Source organism: Somniosus microcephalus, chromosome 13 (assembly GCF_052327205.1).
Source record: "Somniosus microcephalus isolate GS21.2 chromosome 13, FLI_Smic_1.0, whole genome shotgun sequence".
Taxonomy (NCBI): domain Eukaryota; kingdom Metazoa; phylum Chordata; class Chondrichthyes; order Squaliformes; family Somniosidae; genus Somniosus; species Somniosus microcephalus.
In genome coordinates, this window is record NC_140999.1 from 123,501,667 (window position 1) to 123,521,619 (window position 19,953).

At 43.1% G+C, this 19,953-nt stretch overlaps 1 protein-coding gene across 5 annotated transcripts in view; it reads left to right on the forward strand.

The window, feature by feature from the left end:
- znf335 (zinc finger protein 335) overlaps window positions 1-2,801 on the forward strand; it is an 84,124-nt gene extending 81,323 nt beyond the window's left edge. For all 5 annotated transcript variants that reach the window (XM_086005259.1, XM_086005263.1, XM_086005262.1 and 2 more), the window contains one exon: window positions 244-2,801. In XM_086005259.1, the coding sequence (XP_085861385.1) occupies window positions 244-383 (140 nt within the window). In that variant the 3' untranslated portion in view covers window positions 384-2,801. The remainder of the gene's footprint in view (window positions 1-243) is intronic.
- Window positions 2,802-19,953: the final 17,152 nt, after the last annotated feature.

The following is a 19,953-nucleotide window of genomic DNA, read 5'->3' on the forward strand; positions in this document are numbered from 1 at the left end:
CCTTTAGAACTTTTGTCATTTTAATTATAAGAGTAGATAGTCTTGACCTTCTGAATACTAGTTTTTTAAAGTGTAATAAAGTAAAAGCAGATTTCCACAGCAGGTCTTTCAGCCGCTGAACGAGAAATGCAGCTTAATGTGTCGGGTGAAGACCAGCTCTGAATGACCTCTTCCAAAGGTTTGTTGCCTGTACTGAAAGTTTTTTTATAAAAGGGTAAGCTGCTGCTTCCTCTTCCTCCACAGCTGTAGCAGATGCTGCCATGGCCCAGGTCCAAGGGATTTACACAACCGAGGCTACAGAAGAACAAATACAACAGCTTCAGCAACAGGCAATCCAGTACGAGATGGCTCACGCGGAGGTCATTGCATACTCTGAAGACTAATGCAGTGCAAGTGGCAGCAGGAGGAGATGAAGACTTAAGCACTTTTTGGATTTTTAGCGAGAGAGGGGGGGGGACAATGAGGCCAAGAGGCAGACAAGTGACTGATCCTCTTTCCCTGCCTCCCCATATTTCTGGTTTGCTCCGTAGATTACCCTCGACACCTCTTGCATGCGGTGAACAGAAGAAAAGCCGATCTGTACATTTTGCTTCTCCCTCTTCCTCCACCCCCCCCCCCCCCCCAACTTCTTCCTTGTCAACGAGACTTTTGCAAATTGGTCAATTATTGGACCGATCAGTAAACATGGTACTGAATCCTCGGAAATGGCCCGTAATGCGAATCACCTTTTGATGGTTATTAAAAGGTTTAGCACAATGTTTAACGTGGGCTGACGAACCTGTGTGTAAAAAAAAAAGTGACAAGGTTCCAGCTTTTGAGAGATGTTCTGTACACAGATCTATACATGACTTATATTTATGTGTGTATATAGAATATATACAAAAATATTATGTATAGATTATTGAATGCCTGCAGGTGAATTACAAGGCAATGATCTAGTCCAGGAATTCAGTTGCTAGATCATTGCCTTATTCATCATTGCCTCTTGTTTTTCATTTTAATATATAGCAGATATTGAATTTAAAAAAAAAAAAAAAGTTGCCATTGCAGCAATTATTCTGTGATGTGGATATTTGTTTTCAAGATGAAAGGACAGAAAGTGTTCTTGCTATTTTGTCCTTTTTTATTTTATTTGCAGGGAACCTGAAATTATATTGGATCACGTGACAGGGTCTATATTAACTTTTTTCGGCGGGGGGGGGGGTGGGTAATTCCCCTTTACAGGTGATTTCTAGAAAATTTGCACTTGGTGCATATTGAAATCAAGTTTCAAATGTTTAGAGGGAATTCTCCCACTCCCACCTTCCCCTTCTTCCCCCCACCCCCTAATGAATTGGTGTGTAAGTGTAGTGTCCAGTGTGAAACTCAACCATAAGCACCAGGAAACGTCCAGCTTCAAACCCAACCCGGTGCCTAGCTGGTTGATTCGGCAGGGCATCAACTGGGGCATTAATTCTGGTTCCTTTTGTAATGATTAACAGTAAAAGAAAACTTGGCACCAGTAATGAAACCTATTTGGAAACCTCACATGGGAAACCTCTAAACGCAAAGTATACAGGGAGCCTTTTCAAGGCTGTAACACACACTCTTGATATCTGGATGATGGGCCTGTTGAGATTGGAGGTAATAAAGCACAAGGAAGCTTGTGTGTTACAGCCTTGTAATACAGGTGAGCCATTTTTTTCCGTTTGTGTTGTACAGTACTCCTGGACTGAATGCTGAAGAATTTTCACTTGTTGAAACATCATCCATAACTTGTACAAAATGAATCAAAGGGCATAGTCAAACCAATATTGGTTGATATTTTCAGGATTATCTGATTAGTGTTTTCTGGGTTGAACAACTAACCATCAGTGTTCAGTAACGTTCACCACATTCAACCTCATTTGTTATACCACCCACTTGGTTGCTTTCTTAATGCTGGAGTCAATATCCATCACTATGACCTTCCATTAGTCAATATTTGCATTGTTTTCCCGTGGACACTTCCTGCTAATACTGCAAAACTAAACTGTATATACAGTAATGTACATACAATAATTTATTACATAGGATGAGACATTTTGCTTTCCAACTGGCATAAAATGATTACAGTTGACTATTACCTCAACTACAGTGGATACTACCCTTGCTGTCTTTGTCAATTGGTGGTTACTGTTTGTTTTCTAAGACCTGATTCTCTTCAATACATTGCATTCATTTTGTAATCGGGCATTCTCACTTTTATTTTTCTAGAAAGTGTTTCCACATGTACATTTGCACTGCCATTGTACCGGTGCTTATGCATCACTGTAAAGCAGTTTTATGCATATAGATCTGAAAGTAGTAATGTGATATAGCTCCCAATCTCACTCCTAAGCATGCTGAATTGGGGAGGTGTGACACCATTTCTAGGAGATAGTCTTAACCCCACATAGACTTCCCATCTAGTGTACTACATCTCTAGTCTGGTACGAAGTCACATTTTAAAAATGCCCAGGTGGTCCATTGGACTGGCCGGGTACTTTATGAACCTCCCAATCCTTTATTGTTATGGGACAGCCCATGCTCCCATAGCTTGAGAATTCACCAACTGGAGAGTAGCGTACTGCTCTTGTGTGCTAGCAGTACCAGTGCAACTTTACAGCTGAGCTCAATGTGACTCTGCTCTACTGGTAGCTCAGTGCATTCTACAGATACTGGTCTCCGTCCAATATCTGTAGTATTTGCTACTCCCCTCTTTCTCTTTCTTCCCTTCCTCCTTGTGTTTGTGTTTGCAGTCTCCTCTCAATGATGAATGTAATTATACAATCATTACACAACGTGGTGGGACTTGTTAATTGAATTTATTTCAATTGGTTTATTCTGGAATTTTCTCTAATAATATAGAATACAATATATATAATTTATTTTATTTATTTTTATATAATATATATGTATGACAATAATTAGAGTCCACTATTTGAGACGGGTGGGGGGGGGGGGGTGGAATTTTAACCTAAAAAACAGGTGGGTTAGGGGTGTGGGGGTAGTTAGTGTTAAATATCTGAATCCTGACCTGGACCCGCTTCCAACCCGCCCCGAGGCCTCCGATTTCCAACCCCCCGCCCCCTGCTTCTCTGGCTGCTGCCCGGCCTGCAATCTATGTTTAGGCCCCCACCCCTGTTGCTATAGCCACTTGCCAATCGTTTTGCGATCTCAACCCCATCCCCCTCGCTCCTCCAGACCCTCTTTCTCTCTTTACCCCTCCTCCGGCAAACCTCAGCCCCATGCGATCACTCCCTTCTCTCTATGGCCTAGTGCCGCAGGCCTACCCGCCCAGAGCCAGCCAAGCCAACATCTCAATCTGGCTGGCTGCGGATGGCAAACAGGCTTCCCATTAAAATCAGGCCCTGCTGTTGAATTTGGCAGGGCCTGCGGGGAAACCCGTTCTCCCGGGTTTCCCAACCGCCTCAGAGCACCCCGCCCCCAACCCGCCTTCCCCATTAAAATTCAGCCCTTGGTGTTTTTGAAAGCTGTTAGAATTATTTTAATGTTAGTCAGTGCCTAGAACAGCAATCAAACAACTAAAGAAATGTATTTCATAAAAACACCATTAATAATGTTTATGTATAAAAAGGCAGTTTTTGTTTGTCTTTTTAATCAAAATTAGGTAGTTTTTAATTGTTACTAAACCTTTCACAAAATTGTTATGGATGTGGAAGTTAATTTGTGCCACCTTACCTCACTCATCACAGCATCCAATTGTTAATTGGTTCTAGGGTTTGTTGCTACCCTAACCCTACCTAGAAGTTTGCTGAAGGAATTTTTTTTGACATCCATTCTTATTTACTTTTTTGATGGTTTAGATTTTTCACCCCCTTTTTCTACTGTAACAATAACAAAATATTGTTCCAGTTTTACCTTTTCTGTACTCTTCACTATCATAAACCTCTGAAGTATTCTTTTAGTTGCCTCCTTTCAAGACTGAAAATTTAAAGGCTTTTTCAGTCTTCATAAACCCATGCAGTGCCAATGATCACAGGAGTGCTTTGTGTTTGGGGGGGGGGGGGGGAAATGGTGTTGATAATAGATTTGGAAATCCGGTCAGTCGGCTAAATTTTAGTGAGGTGGGTGGTCTGATCACATCACACCTTTTTAAATGATATCCGCCAGACAGGTTATTTGTGTTCTAAAAAGTAAGATCAAATACCTCTACATACTGTTCTGTAATATTATTTAAATGTTGCAATGACCAAGCATAAGGTGTAGCCTACAGAAATCAAGAGTCAAGGTTCATTAGAATTGTTATAATTGAGTACTTGGTAATGATATTACCAACTGTCGAACCTTTGGCCCTCCACTCACCGTGACATTTCACCCTCGCCTCCACCTTTGATGCACTTGTCCCTATTGAAACCAGTACAAACTCTCGCCCTGGACATTCCCCCACTACGGCCCTCATCTCCACTCCCTTGCGTCCAAGGGACACAGACTTGAAAATTTATGGCGGACAGCTGGTTTAGCCATTCATTGCCAGATCTGGCTGGACCACATAAAGCACTATCGGCTCCTGCTCTCCTCGGCCAAAACTGCTCACTATTCCAGGATCATTCGGGAATGCAAAGATAACCCCTTAGCTTCTCCTCCACTACAAACAGTCTTAAACCCCTCTCCCCTTCAACAAGTGCAAGGAGCTCATGGTGTCACTAAGATTGAGACCATCTGTTCAGCTGTCTGCTGCTTCTCTCCCTTTCCATAGACCACTAAGCCAAACTTCCTCCAAGGTACCCCTCTGCCCTAGCCCTGAACTCTCATCTTTCCCTAGTGTCTCTCCTATCTCCCTCATGCCATCTCTGAGCTTATCTTGTTCATGAGACCCACCTCCTGCTCCCTCAACCCTATTCCCAGCAAACTGCTGACCACCCAACTTCCCTGCCAGGGCCCCATGTTAGCTAAAATTGTTAATGGTTCCCTCTCCATCAAATCTGCCATCATCAACCTTCTCAATAAACCCACCCTTGACCCCTCTGTCCTTGCAAACTACCACCCCATCTCCAACATGATGTCAAGGAATTATAGTTTGTAGGTGAATAGTTTGACTTTTGCTCTGTCTACTTGCATCTTTTGAACTAGACACATTCATTGGAGGATAACTAGCTGATCGAGGTTGGGCAGAAGTTGGTTTACAATTGATCTCCATGCTGCTGGGCTTGATTAGGATGGGTGAGGGGGAATGGCAGAAGGAAGAGAAATTAACCAGGATGTCCACACCTCATTACTCTCCAGTAATGCCTACTGGAAAATGCAGTTCTACCAATGTCTGGTGATGACAGGAATGAGCTCATCTGACATCCTATATGGTCAAATAGCCTACTGATACTGTCTGGATACATATGTAAAGAATGTTCATGGGAAGGCTGTCACTGCCAGTGGGACTAAAAGCAAGGAGAAAAAAGGTAGAAAACCGGTGTGGGGGGGAACAGTGAAGTAGTCAAAGGAGATGGACACACTAGGATCATACTCCCTTACTGGAGGGAACTCCTCCCACAGTTGAGGGATCAAACATTGGATTTGAGCTCCGAGCCATTCGGGTTGGTGCCCTGGTTACTGAATAATGATGACCATCACATTAAGGACTTCCATTCCCTGTAGTTGTAGAAACTTTGATTAGGTCCTGCAGGGCACCGACTAATGGTACTCATAACACCAAATGGTAAAAATTATGTTCTTGCAAGTTGCTTATTCTTGCATCTTGTAATACTCAAGTATGTGGGGCCTCTCGAATACCTGCTTAGCATTGGTTTAAAACCTAATTTATTGGGGTTCATAGTGCAGCTGTTTTGGACTTGACCTATTAGCATTTTGTTGATTTGGTGGAATCTTGTTTTATTGGAAACTGTCCAGTGAAGCTTTTACTGGCTTTCAATTGGGACCGTAATTTAATTCTTTACAAGTTGTTGTACCTACCCTCTGAACACGAAAACTCAATTTTTGCAAGCAATAGTTTTGACTTTGACCTGAAAGCTGTTATTTTAACTACTTTATTTGACAGTCTGACGGTGATCCTTGGGAGTCGCACTAACTTTTGAACCCAAGAATGCTAGCTAAACCTGTTACATTTGAGGCATGAAATTGTTGTCCCATCGTCTTATTTGCTGCCACGCAAGTCAGAATTATAATGTTTCCATTATGTAGATACTCATGAGAGCCTAAATTATTACATCTCTCGCACAGCAATTTAGATGATTTCAACTATTAGGTTGCAGTTATAGTACCACTTTTACATTCATGCGCAGTATTTTCAAATGCATATCAATGCAAAAGTATAGGGGCAACTCCATTCCTAAGAACATAAGAATTCGGAGCAGGAGGAAGCCATACAACCCCTCGAGCCTGCTCCGCCATTCAATAAGAGCATGGCTGTTCTTTGACCGCAACTTCACTTTCCCACCTGATCCCCATATCCCTTGATTCCCCTAAAGTCCAAAAATGTTATCTCCGCCTTGAATATACTCAACGACTCGGCACCCACGGCCCTTTGGGGTAGAGAATTCCAAAGATTCACAACCCTCTGAGTGAAGAAATTCCTCCACTTCTCAGTCTTAAATGGCTGACCCCTTATCCTGAGACTACGCCCCCCTAGTTCTAGACTCTCCAGCCAGGGGAAACAACCTCTCAGTATCTATTCTCTCAATCCCCCTCAGAATCTTATGTTTCAATGAGATCACCTCTCATTCTTCTAAACTCCAGAGAGTATAGGCCCAATCTACTCAATCTCTCCTCGTAGGTTAACCCTCTCATCCCAGGGATTAATCTAGTGAACCTTCGTTGCACCACCTCTAAGGCAGGCATGTCCTGTCTCAGAACAGACCAAAACTGTGCACAGTACTCTCCTGTAGTCTCCCCAAGCCCTGTACAATTGTAGTAAGACTTCCTTATTCTTGGCCTTTATTGCAAGGGAATTGAAGTACAACATGCCATTTGCCTTCCTAATTGCTTGCTGTACCTGCATGCTAACTTTGTTTCCCATACAAGAACACCTAAATCTCTCTGACCACCAACATTTATTAGTTTCTCACCATTTAAAAAATATTCTTTTTCTATTCTTCCTATCAAAGTGAATAACCTCACATTTCCCCATATTATACTCCATCTGCCAACTTATTGCCCACTCACTTAACCTGCCTATATATCCCTTTGCAGGCTCTTTGTGTCCTCCCCTCAGCTTACTTGCCCACCTAGCTTTGTATCGTCAGCAAACTTGGATACTTTGCACTCTCTCCTTTCATCTAAGTCATTAATATAGATTGTAAATAGCTGAGGCCCAAGCACTGATCCTTGCGGCACCCCATTAGTTACAGCCCGCTAACCGGAAAATAACCCATTTATCCCTACTCTCTGTTTTCTGTCCGTTAACCAATCCTCTATCCATGCTAATTTATTACCCCTAACCCCATGAGCCCTTATCTTGCGTAGCAATCTTTTATGTGGCACCTTATTGAATGCTTTCTGGAAATCCAAATATACTCCATCCACTGGTTCCCCTTCATCTCCTGCTCGTTACATCCTCAAAACTAATAAATTTGTCAAACATGATTTCCCTTTCATAAAACCATGCTGACTGCCTAATCATCTTATGATTTTCTAAGTGCTCTGTTACCACTTCCTTAATAATGGATTCCAGCATTTTCCCAATGACTGATGTCTGGCTAACTGGCCTGTAGTTCCCTGTTTCTTCTTTCTTCTTTCCCTTCTTTCTTGAATAGCTGGGTTACATTTGCTACCTTCTGTTCTAGAATCTAGGGAATTTTGGAAGATCGCAACCAATGCATCCACTATCTCTGCAGCCACTCTTAGAACACTAGGATACAGGCCATCAGGTCCAGGAGCTTTGTCAGCTTTTAGTCCCATTAGTTTCTCGAGTACTTTTTCCTCTACTGCTAAGTAATTACTTAATGATATTAAGTTCCTCGCTCGTTTTAGCCCCTTGGATTTCCACTATTTTTGATATGCTTTTTGTGTCTTCTACTGTGAAGACAGATACAAAATATTTGTTTAAAGTCTCTGCCATTTCCTTAGTCCCAATTATAATTTCACCTATCTCAGCCTCTAAGGGACCAATGCTTACTTTTGCTACTATCTTTTTACATACTTGTAGAAGCTCTTCCAATCTTTTTTTATATTTCTTGCTAGTTTACTCAAGTAGAGCTAAGTGGTATGAGATCACCTACAAGAGGCAGTCATACATTGGGCTGGATAACTTCAGCTGCATTTGTTCTATATAGTACAACGAGCCAAAGCAAACTGTTGACTAAGCCTATCATTTCATGTGTACTTCAATTCCTCATGTTTTAAATTGGGATGCCTAGCCATTTGAAGAGGATACTGGTTACAGATGGCCCAAACATTGAGTGGACTGCACTTCTACAAGATGGAAGCTCTCTGGACCTCTTTCAACTTCCAGGGTGTGAAAACTGATTCCTGAGTCATGCAAAAGTACCGCTCCTTCATTGGTCTAAATGCACCAATCATGAAGCAGCTTTTTTTGATCTTCAAGACACGAGGAGTTTGAAGTTAATGCATGCAAACAGAAGGACTGTGAGCTGGGTTCGTGGAGCTTGCAGGACATGTCTTGGACAATGCCACTTTAGTTTCCTTGTGTGAATATTCAATTAACCATATTTTGCTTGCTACTTGGATTGGGTTTATTCATCTGCGATTGTCACCTAAAAACTGTTTGAGTTTCATCTTTCTCGAGATGATGGTGCCCAAAATTCTTACCAACATCGCATCCTATTGCTGCGATGAAAACAAAGTTAATAGGGGTCCTAATGGTAACTAAATCCATAGGCAGTTTAAAAGAACTCTGCATAGTATTTATAGTTTTCAAATGTATACGTACATTAAAGCAGCTTCTACAAGAATCTTCCCTATCTCCCACCCCAACATTAAAGGATTAAAATTGACTTTTTGTTCTAAGAGAAGGTCATTCTTCTATGGTTTGTTTCCTCCCCTTCATGCAATTCCTCTGATAGCAAGCAAGCAACCGTTCTTCAAGTGTGAGTCCAGTGATTTAATCCTGGCAATCCCTTTTATTATGGAAGGGAGGGTGATTCCTTACTCAATGTCCATATGTATATACTTTTAGCAGAGGCCACTGGCATCCTAGCTGATTTCCCCCCCCCCCCCCCCAGCTCAAAAACACTGAAGAAAAAAAAGGAACTTGCATTTCTGCAGCACCTTATCATTTCCCAGGACATCAAAAATGCTTGCATTATATTGGCACTATTGCTAATTTTGGCATCTTCACGACTGGTGAGCTGTGATCAGTTAACTTAGCATAACCCAGAGGCTCGCGCATGGAATCTTCCTATTCTGTGTGGACCAGTGCCACACTGATGCATTTACCTACTGAACAACTGGGGCGCTCTCATAAGTTGCTTAAAATTGTCATTTGGCCCCTTGTGATGCTCAATTTATATAATATAAATAATTTTGGGGGCTTTTCAGTTAAAATATTGAAATAGAAGAGCTGTTTTATATTCAGGCATGTCAGTAAGACGACATTAATCAACCACGTGACTTATGTAGTTTATGTAAATCTGGCATCTGGGAATTACAGACAATGCACTTGAATACTGTTCAAGTGAATGGTGAGAATCGTTTTCAGTTTTTGTTATATTTAATGTTTTTACATGTTTAACTTTATTTGTGTCTTGTCTTTTTTAACCTAACTGCTTTACCTGTGAGTTCTGATCCCTCTCTGTTGGATCCGTGATTCAGAGGATATGCTGTTATAAAATAATCACACAGATGCTGTACATCAACAATAAACAGGTCTTTACTGGAGGAGGGTAGTCTCACGACTGGGGGTACAGAGGCATGCGCAAAGCTTATATACTGGTGTGGTCACTGCCGGTACTACAGTATACAGGAGCTGTAAAAGTAGTTCTGACTTAAAGGCACATACACTACAATTCCTCCCCTTTTAGATTAGTAGTACCCCTAATATTCAAATAACAATTAACATTTTTAACATGTACATTAAACAACAAAAGTCCATTTAATGATTCAGTCTTTGGGGCGGCTTCCTGACCCTTTTGGGATAACGCCTTTCCGGAGGTTCTTGTTCTTGGTGCAGAGGCGATTCTGACTCCTTTTCATCGGGTTCCACTGCTACTGGGTCTGAAGTAGATGCTACCGGTATGTTGGGTTCATCCCCAGGTGCTCAAGACATGGGGTTGACGCGTTCCTGTGACGCTAAGATCTGATCGACGTGGCATCCACTGTGTACATTAATGGCCCCTGCCTTGTGCATAGCGTTCCGGGTTGCCATTTCTCTGTTCGATAGTCACGGGCCAAGACTGGTTGCCCTACATTGAAGCTCCTTGTCGGCTTCTCATTGATGTGCTGGAATTGTTTGTCCTCAACATTTCTTCGCACATTTGGTCTGAGCAAGTCCAGACGAGATCTCAACCTTCGGTTAAAGAACATCATGGCCGGGGTCTGGTTGGTAACTGCATGTGTCGCGTTTCGGTAGGCTAATAAGAAATTGTCCATCTTCTGCTGTAGTGGAATTTCATCGTCGCACATGGCCTTTATTGCCTTCTTAAAGGTTTGTATGAACCTCTCAGCCAATCCATTTGTGGCTGGATGATACGGGGCAGATGTGTAATGCCTTACCCCATTCCTTCTCATAAATTTTTGGAACTCGTCGGCCACAAACTGTGGTCCATTATCGGAGCAAATCTGCTCTGGCAAACCGTTTCTGGCAAATATGGTCTGTAGGACTGCAATCGTTTTCTCTGTAGTGGTTGAAGACATTTTTATCACCTCAGGCCACTTTGAATGAACATCCACTGCTATTAAGAACATTGAGTCCATGAATGGACCAGCGAAATCAATATGCACCCATTGCCATGGAGAGGAGGGCCACTCCCATGGGTGTAGAGGGGCATGTGGTGGTGCATTTTGGACCTTCTGGCATCCTAAGCAGCTCTTAGTTAGGTCTTCGATTTGTTGATCGATTCCCGGCCACCACACATAAGCCCTAGCAAGGCTTTTCATTTTCACTCCCCCCAGATGACCTTCATGTAGTTCATTTAGCACTCTCTCCCTTAACTTGGGTGGAATCACCACTCTGGATCCACACATCACTGTCCCCTGGCAAACTGACAGCTGTTCTCTTCTGGATGAGAATGCTGGCAACAGTGAGTCGCCATGTGCTGGCCATCCCCTCACCGTCAATTCATATACCCGCGACAGCGTCGGATCATTTCGGGTCTCCTTCTCTATATCCGCGTTCGTTACTGGCAATCGTTCAATTATTGATGAATAAAATATCTCGATAGGGTCTACTGCTGGTGCTTCCTCCACAGTAGGCAGTGGCAGGCGCGATAGCCCATCAGCGTTCCCATGCTGTTTCGTGTCTTTATATTCTATTTCATATTGATTCGCCCCTAGAAACAGGGACCATCTTTGTAACCACTGTGCAGTCATCACTGGAACGCCCTTCTTAGGATTAAAGATGGAGACAAGTGGTTGGTGGTCAGTCAGCAAGGTGAACTTCTGCCCATGCAGATAGTGGTTGAATTTTTTTACTCCCCATACTAGACTGAGGGCCTCCCTGTCAATTTGGGCGGAGTTGCGCTCGGCTGAGTTTAGTGACTGAGACGCAAAGGCTACTGGCCTCTCCAACCCGTCTGGGAATTTGTGCTACAGCACCGCTCCAATACCATAGGGTGATGCATCACATGCCAAACGAATTGGTAATGCTGGGTTGAAATGGGCCAACACCTCTTTTGATGTGATCAATTCCTTACACTTCTGGAAAGCTCATCTACGTTCGTCATCCCACTTCCATGGTACCCCTGTTTGCAGTAGGGTGTTTAGTGGGTGTAATACCGTAGACAAATTTGGTAAGAACTTGTGGTAGTAGTTTACCAGCCCGAGGAATGACCTCAGTTGTGACACATTTTCCGGTGCTGGAGCCTTGACTACTGCCTCAATCTTTTCAGGGGACTTATGTAACCCCTCTTCATCGATGACGTGGCCACAATACGAGATCTGTTTCTGGAAAAACTCGCACTTGTGGCGATTAGCTCGTAGCCCATACTCCTTTAATCTGGTGAGCACCTTCTCCAAGTTGGCGAGGTGATCACTGTCATTTTCGCCCATGACCAAGATGTCATCCAAATAACACTGGGTCCCTGGAATCCCTTGCAGGACCTGATCCATCGCCCTTTGCCAGATAGCCGGAGCCGAGGCTACTCCAAACACCAGCCAGTTGTATTGGTAGAGACCTTTATGAGTGTTGATCGTAAGGTATTGTTTCGAAGCTTCTTCTACCTCCATTTGCAAGTACGCCTGCGCTAGATCAATTTTGGTGAAGCGTTTACCTCCAGATAGCGAGGCGAAAATATCCTCAATTCGTGGAAGCGGATATTGTACCGTGTGAAGGACTGGGTTCACTGTCACCTTAAAATCCCCACAGATGCGGACCTTCTTTGGTTCCCCAGGCGTATTACTCAACAACCTCTTCATTACAGGAACGATGGGTGTAGCCCACTCGCTCCAGTCCACTTTGGACAGTACTCCTGAACGTTCCAACCCTTCCAGCTCTGCTTCAACAGCTGGTCTGATCGCATAAGGCACTGGTCTGGCCTTCAGAAACTTTGGGCTTGCATTTTCCTCTATTTTAATCATTGCTGTTATTCCTTTTAGTGTTCCTAGTCCCTCCTGGAACACTTCTTTTGCGTCGGTTAGCGTTTTTGACAGTCGTCCAGGTGTGACGTCGTCATCCTTTTTGGCCTCAACCTTCAGTGCCTGTATGGAATGCCAATCTAATTGTATCTTCCGGATCCATTCACATCCTAGCAGTGGTGGTCCTCCATCTGGCAATACATATATATCCATTTTAGGTATTTCCTGGCCTTTATATGTCACTTTCACCCTTATTTTTCCTTGGGGTAGACTTTTTGCCCCGTATACGTCTTCAAGACAACCTCTGTAGCTTTCAAGGGTATGTGTGAAAATAGCCGCTTGTAGTCTCTTTGATTTATGACTGTTAGAGCTGACCCTGTGTCCAATTCCATTTTCACTTGGACTCCGTCTATCTTGAGTGTAACCCAGATAGTCTGGTGATCCTCCATTTCTGTTACCTTATGTAGTTTCAGACAACCCAGCTCCTTGCTTCCGGAGTCTGTGTCACTTTTCTGTTCGTCTGAACCACTGTCCATCACCTGGTGTACCTTTTTGTACTTCTCCTGTGGAGATTTCTTACTGTTGGTTTTCTTCCCAGACCTGCAGACTCTTGCTATGTGTCCTGCTTTCCCACACTGTCTGCACACTTGGTCCTTGAACCAACAGTCTTTCTGGTCATGTGTTGTTCTGCCGCAGCGATAGCACTTCCCTGTTCCATAGGACATTTCATTGGTGCCGTATTCTTGCGGTCTCCGTTGTATCTCTGCAGTGCCCCTTGCGGCTGCTTCGTGTGATACTGCCATACTGAAAGCTTTGTCCAGCGTAAGGTCCTTTTCTGATAGAAGCCGTTTCTGGGTTCCTTCACTTTGTAGCCCACACACAAACTTGTCACTTAACGTATCTGCTAGTCCCGCTCCAAACTGGCAGTGTTTCGATAGCTTGCGCAGTTCCGTTAGGTACTCAGCATTGCTTTCGTCTTTGTGTTGGTTCCTTTTATGGAACTTAAATCGTTCTGCTATCAGCAGCGGTGTGGGGTTTAAGTGGTCCTGTAGGATTTCTACTATGCTTTCAAAATTCTTGTTTACCGGCTTCTCTGGGGTTATTAGATTTCGCAGTAACCCATAAGTTTTTGCACCCATGGAATTTAACAGAACCAGTGCTTTATTAGCATCTGGCACTTCATTTGCCCTGCAGTACACCTCAATATGTCGCCCAATCTTCGACTTCATTGTCGAACGTAGAGATACTGCCACTCTTCAGCATCCTTGGGTGTGAGTTAACTGTCAAAAATGGCGCCTCCCGCGCTTCCCCTTCTTCTCCGCTGGCACAAAATGGCGTCTCCCGTGCTTTCCTTCCTTCCCGCGCTCGCCCTTCCTCTCCGCTGCGGCTTCTAAAAATGGCGGCTCCCGCACTCTTCCTTCTTCTCCACGGCTCAATGGCGTCTCCCGCGCTCCCCTTTCTTCGCCCCGCGGACCCTGTTCAGCCCGTGAGCCCTGGCTGTGCTCTACGCGTTCTTCTTTTTATTTTTTATTTTTTTTCGACGCCGCTCAGTCTAGAACCCGGCTATTTCTTTACCCTCTCTCCGGTTTGTTTTCTTTTTCTCGACGCCGCTCGGTGTTCAACCCCCGGCTGCGCCCTGTGCTCTTCACCCTTTGTCTTACCCCGTCGACGCTGCTCGGCTTTCTCTCCGCCGTCGGTCGGCTCCAGCCGCCGCTGCTCGGAAAGGTTCTGCACTGGACCTGTCGTCGGTCTCTTGCTGCTCGTCGTGGCTGGGGAACCAAGCCCGGCTCTCCACAGCCTCCCCTGCGAAGTTCAATCTCTGCCTGATGGCTGGGCGGTTGCTCGTGGTCGACGCCCGTGTTCCTGGCCTCGACTATTTTTTTTTATGTTGCAGGTAGATTCGAATCGACACTCGTCGCCACTGTTGGATCCGTGATTCAGAGGATATGCTGTTATAAAATAATCACACGGATGCTGTACATCAACAATAAACAGGTCTTTCCTGGAGGAGGGTAGTCTCACAACTGGGGGTACAGAGGCATGCGCAAAGCTTATATACTGGTGTGGTCACTGCCGGTACTACAGTATACAGGAGCTGTAAAAGTAGTTCTGACTTAAAGGCACATACACTACACTCTCCAAAAACAATCATATAATCTAGGCTGCTACAACAGTGCAGTACTGAGGGAGTGCTGCATTTTTTGAGGTGCCATTTTCAGATGAGGCATTAAACCAAGGTCCTGTCTTTCCTCTCCGTGGACGACAGAGATCCCATGGCACTATTAGAAGATGAGCAGTGGAATTCTGGACAACATTGGTCCCTCAACTAACATTATCTGATCATTTATCTCACCGCTGTTTGTGGGACCTTGCTTTGCACAAATGGGCTGCTGCATTTCTCGACATTACAAGTGACTACATTTCAAAAGTGCTTCATTGGCTGTGAAGCGCCCTGGGATGTCCTGCGGTAATGAAAGGTGCTGTGAGAATGGAAGTTTGTTGGTTCTTGGTTTGGTGATAAAAGTGCTCCCATGCTGCTGTAATACTGCTCTCGGGGCCACTGGGTGGCAGAATAGATTGGCACATTGTCTGTTCATATCTCAATGTCTGCTGCCTGTAAGGATCTCTCATCAAAGGACCTTGCGCAGACTCAATCCCTATAGGCATGTTCAACACGAAACTGACCAAACGTGTGTTAAACTTAACACTAAATTGGCACTCGGTGTAACCACACGATGGCAGCTGTGGGCAACGGGAAAATACACGAGTGCACAGGAGGGATCTGCTGAGGAGGAGTTTAATCCATACCGAGCTCTTCCGAGGATTGTACTGAGGCCCATTATTAGAGCAGAGCGAGCTTTACTCCACATCTATTCATGATGCATACGATACTGGGCGCCAGAAATAGAAAACTTGAAACAAATGTTTACAGAGTTCCATCATTAGATTAGTTGGTTAAGACGATGATTTTATAAAATCCATACAGACAAGAGAAAGTCTCAGGTTCGATGTTTGGTCTGTGCTGCGTTAGCAGAGGCAGGAGCAAGGGTGCGACAATTAGCCTCAGTGCCCCTGGATTAATGAAAGGGATAAATTAACCATGATTGATATCCAGAAACCCCCTGGTGGAAATCTATGTGTGTGGATATTAGATGATGAAAGGATCGGTTTGGCTGTAACACTCTCGAGAGTTGGCTAGCCTGCCTAAACTCGCGTAAAGAATGGCTACTTGGGCAAAGGGTGCCTGATGCCTGTGGAACTGTACCGCATCAAGAGTCAGCACCTTCAACAGAAGAAGAAAATAGATGGGAATTGGAGGGCAAAGAGGGAAAATAAAGGTTAAATTTTGTTTGATAACGCTCCGGTGAAGCGCCTTGGGATGTTTTACTACATTAAAGGCGCTTTAAATACAAGTTGTTGTTGTTGCACCAGTCAAATTGTAATTATATAAGAAAGATGTATATTTTCAGGTACAGTGTCTAACAATTGGATGGATGCTGTACTTGACATAAGCTAATTTGGTAGCCATATCTTTCCATTTCCCTCACATTTGGTTTGAAAGCATAAAACACAAAAGCCTGTTTTCATCTATAGTGATAACAATTAATTCCACGACGACGCAACAAAAGCAGCAGCCAGCTAGAGATCGGACAACGTTAGAAACTGGGTTTCAAAACAAGTCGAGTGTTCCTTATTTCACCATGTATTTGTTTGGAGGACAAGGTGCTGAGTGGAGGGAAACTAGCAGTAGATGTCCCAGACTGCATTTAAGGGTTAGGTCCATGCACCTGACACCAGCCATTGCGTGGGAGTATCTTGGGAGACACGTAAATAAAGTCTTTTTTGGAACACAATTTAATTACGGTGTAACTTATGATTTGGGGAGAGAGAACGTGATCTGTAATATCCTTAACTATTTCCATCATTGGAGATTATGCCTATTACCGCACAAAGCCGGTTTTGCTTAAACCAGCATTTAGTCTGTGGAAATGGTAAGTAGGTTTAATGACGTGTCTCTCAGTCGCAAACACTGATGTAAGCTTCTGCTTTTAGTGCTCAACTAAAATTGAATTTATCTTCATTGGAGAGCTTAAATGGTGTGTTTACGTATAATTGTAACAGATAATCACTGTATTACAGCACATTCGCATTGTGTGAACTGCGAGAGGAAGCTTTACTGATTCTGAGAAAATCCATGTTTCGGAAGCCCATCCGATCAGCACATCTGCACACAACAGGTTTTAATCAGTTTTAACATTGTAATCCGACTGGCATTTCACTGATTAACTTCTGCATATTCAAATACCTCGACCTGTACTTCCCTGTAATTTGTTATTTTTTAACCCTTTCCTTCAGCCTTTTGTCACTGGAAACAGCTTTGGAAGAGAAATAGATTGGACTTTTCCAAAGTTTTCTTTTGTCCTATGTAATGATCGGGGTCATTGATTTATGGTGACTGAATAAATCAAATATTGTTGTTATAACATGGAATTCCTGGATTTTTACCAGCATTCTTGGATTATGCTCTAGGATTCTGTGTTTTTACATGAAAAACACAAACCAGCGACCTTGATCAGGGCGCTTTATCAATAAATATTATTCCAGGGACCTGTTGTAAGAATAATGAATAGGTAAGTTTTATAGCATGATGAAAAAGTGTTACAGGAAGTATGTGGCACACTTACTGGAAGTGCGGGGTATACGAAAGACTTTTAGTATATTACTAACATCTTTTATGCTATTACTCATGGTGAGTCAGAGGAGAGGTTAAAGTGTGACATCTGAAGTGTGGTGGCTTAAGTGTGACGCTCACAGGAAGAGTGAACTTTAAATATATTCTAGCTAGCTGTGCAGATACAATTTTAACTTCGTTTTTTTAAACAAAGTTTCGCAAAGTTAGTTTAGATTTCTAAGAAAGAAAGAACTTGTATTTATATAGAAATCAGAGAACTGTTGATCAGTCCTGTGTCAGATTACTAAATTACATATTTTTGGAGCATTTGCTGAGGTCATTCTGAGAACTGAGTGGGGTGTGTTGTTTGAGTTCCCACGCCCAAATAAATTATACAAACAAGATACCTTTAAATAACAAAAATTATTATTTAAGGGTCTGTTCCCTCAAACAAGTGGCGATTTTTGGCTTCTGCAACAGACACTCGGGGATTTGCTATCCTTGTGCTATTAGTGAGTGAGTGGATTTCATTTCCTAAGATTATTTAGAGACTTTAACATGGTTGTTCTTATTTAATCAACATAGAATTTAATTACATCAATAGCTATTGGTGCGTGAGTGACTGGGCGGAATATCTCCGCCTATCTGGATGCTGGCTGTTTTCCATAACGCTGTCAGCAATTGAAATGGTAAATCGTTGGCACTTAGCTTACTTCCTCTAGCTCACTTACAACATCTCAAAATGCTTGTACCAACTTGTAACTCATCCTTAATAACATGGCCTCTGACATTTTTCACCCATCTCCAGAGATTACGGTGCTCTGCTTGCTGTCTACTCTCAAATCTCAAATCTCAAATGAGCCTTTTGAACTTTGTAGCCTTTGTTTCCAACCCCTGGTTGGAAAGTGGTTCCATAGGTGGAAGGTATATCAATCAAACAGCCTCTACTAATCACAACAATTGCCAAATCTCCAGCCAAGCCTTACTGTCCTGCTCATACATCAGCCACCCTGTCACCAAAATGAAGATCTACAGAAAGACAGATTGATATTTCTATAGTACCTATCACATCTCAAAGTGCTTTACATATAATAACAATTACCTTGAAGTGCAGAGACTATCGTTATGTAGGCAAATTTGTCTTCCTTAAAAACATAAGAAATAGGAGCAGGAGTCGGCCATTTGACCCCTCGAGTCTGCTCCGCCATTCAATAAGATCATGGCTGATCTGATCTTGGCTTCAACTCCACTTTCCTGCCTGCTCCCCATAACCCTTGACTCCCCTATAGTTCAAAAATCTGTCTATCTCCACCTTAAATATATTCAATGACCCAGTCTCCACAGCTCTCTGGGGTAGAGAATTCCAAAGATTCACGACCCTCTGAGAGAAGAAATTCCTCCTCATCTCCATTTTAAATGGGCGACCCCTTATTCTGAAACTATGCCCCCTAGTTCTAGATTACCCCACAAGTGGAAACATCCTCTCTGCATCTACCTTGTCGAGTCCCCTCAGAATTTTATATGTTTCAATAAGATCACCTCTCATTCTTCTAAACTCCAATGAGTATAGGCCCAACCTGCTCAACCTTTCTTCATAAGACAACCTCCTCTTCTCAGGAATCAACCTTGTGAACCTTCTCTGAATTGCCTCCAATGCAAGTATAACCCTCCTTAAATAAAGAGACCAAAACTGCACGCAGTACTCCAGGTGTGGTCTCACCAACGCCCTGCAGTTGTAGCAAGACTTTCCTACTTTATACTCCACCCCCCTTTGCAATAAAGGCCAACATTCCATTTGCCTTCCTAATTACTTGCTGTACCTGCATGCTAACTTTTTGTGTTTCATGTACAAGGATCCTAGATCCCTCTGTACCGCAGCATTTTGTAGCCTCTCTCCATTTAAATAATAATTTGCTTTTTTATTCTTCCTACCAAAGTGGATAACCTCACATTTTCCCACATTATACTCCATCTCTCAAATGTTTGCCCACTCACTTAACCTATCTATATCTCTTTGCAGATTATTTGTGTCCTCCTCACAACTTGCTTTCCTACCTATATTTGTATCATCAGCAAATTTGGTTGCATTACACTCGGTCATCCAAGTCATTAATATAGATTGTAAATAGTTGATGCCCCAGCACTGATCCCTATGGTACCCCTTGTGCTTTGGTGACCAGAACTGGACATAGTACTCAAGGTGTGATTTGACTACCACACTATACTGTTACAATAAGACTTCCTATGACTTGCCTTTTTAACTGTTTTGGCTATGTACTTCAGCATTCCATTTACTTTGGTGATTGTTTTGGTGGCCTCAGTAGTTGGATATGTTGAGCGTTGACTCCACAAAGACCCCTAAATCATATGTTGCCAAATATTCAGGTAAGACTAATGAATCTGTAGAATCGCTGAGACCACCTGGCCGATCAACTCTGTGCCGGTGTTTTTCTCCACATAAACCATCAAATCTAATCCCTCTCTCCTGCTTGTACGTTTTCTTTAAAATTGCTCTTTTTCAAGCAACTATCTAATTCCCTTTAAAAATAATTTATGGCCTCTGCTTCAACATTGGTTTGTGGCAGAGAATTCCATGTTCTAACCACCCTCAGTGTCAT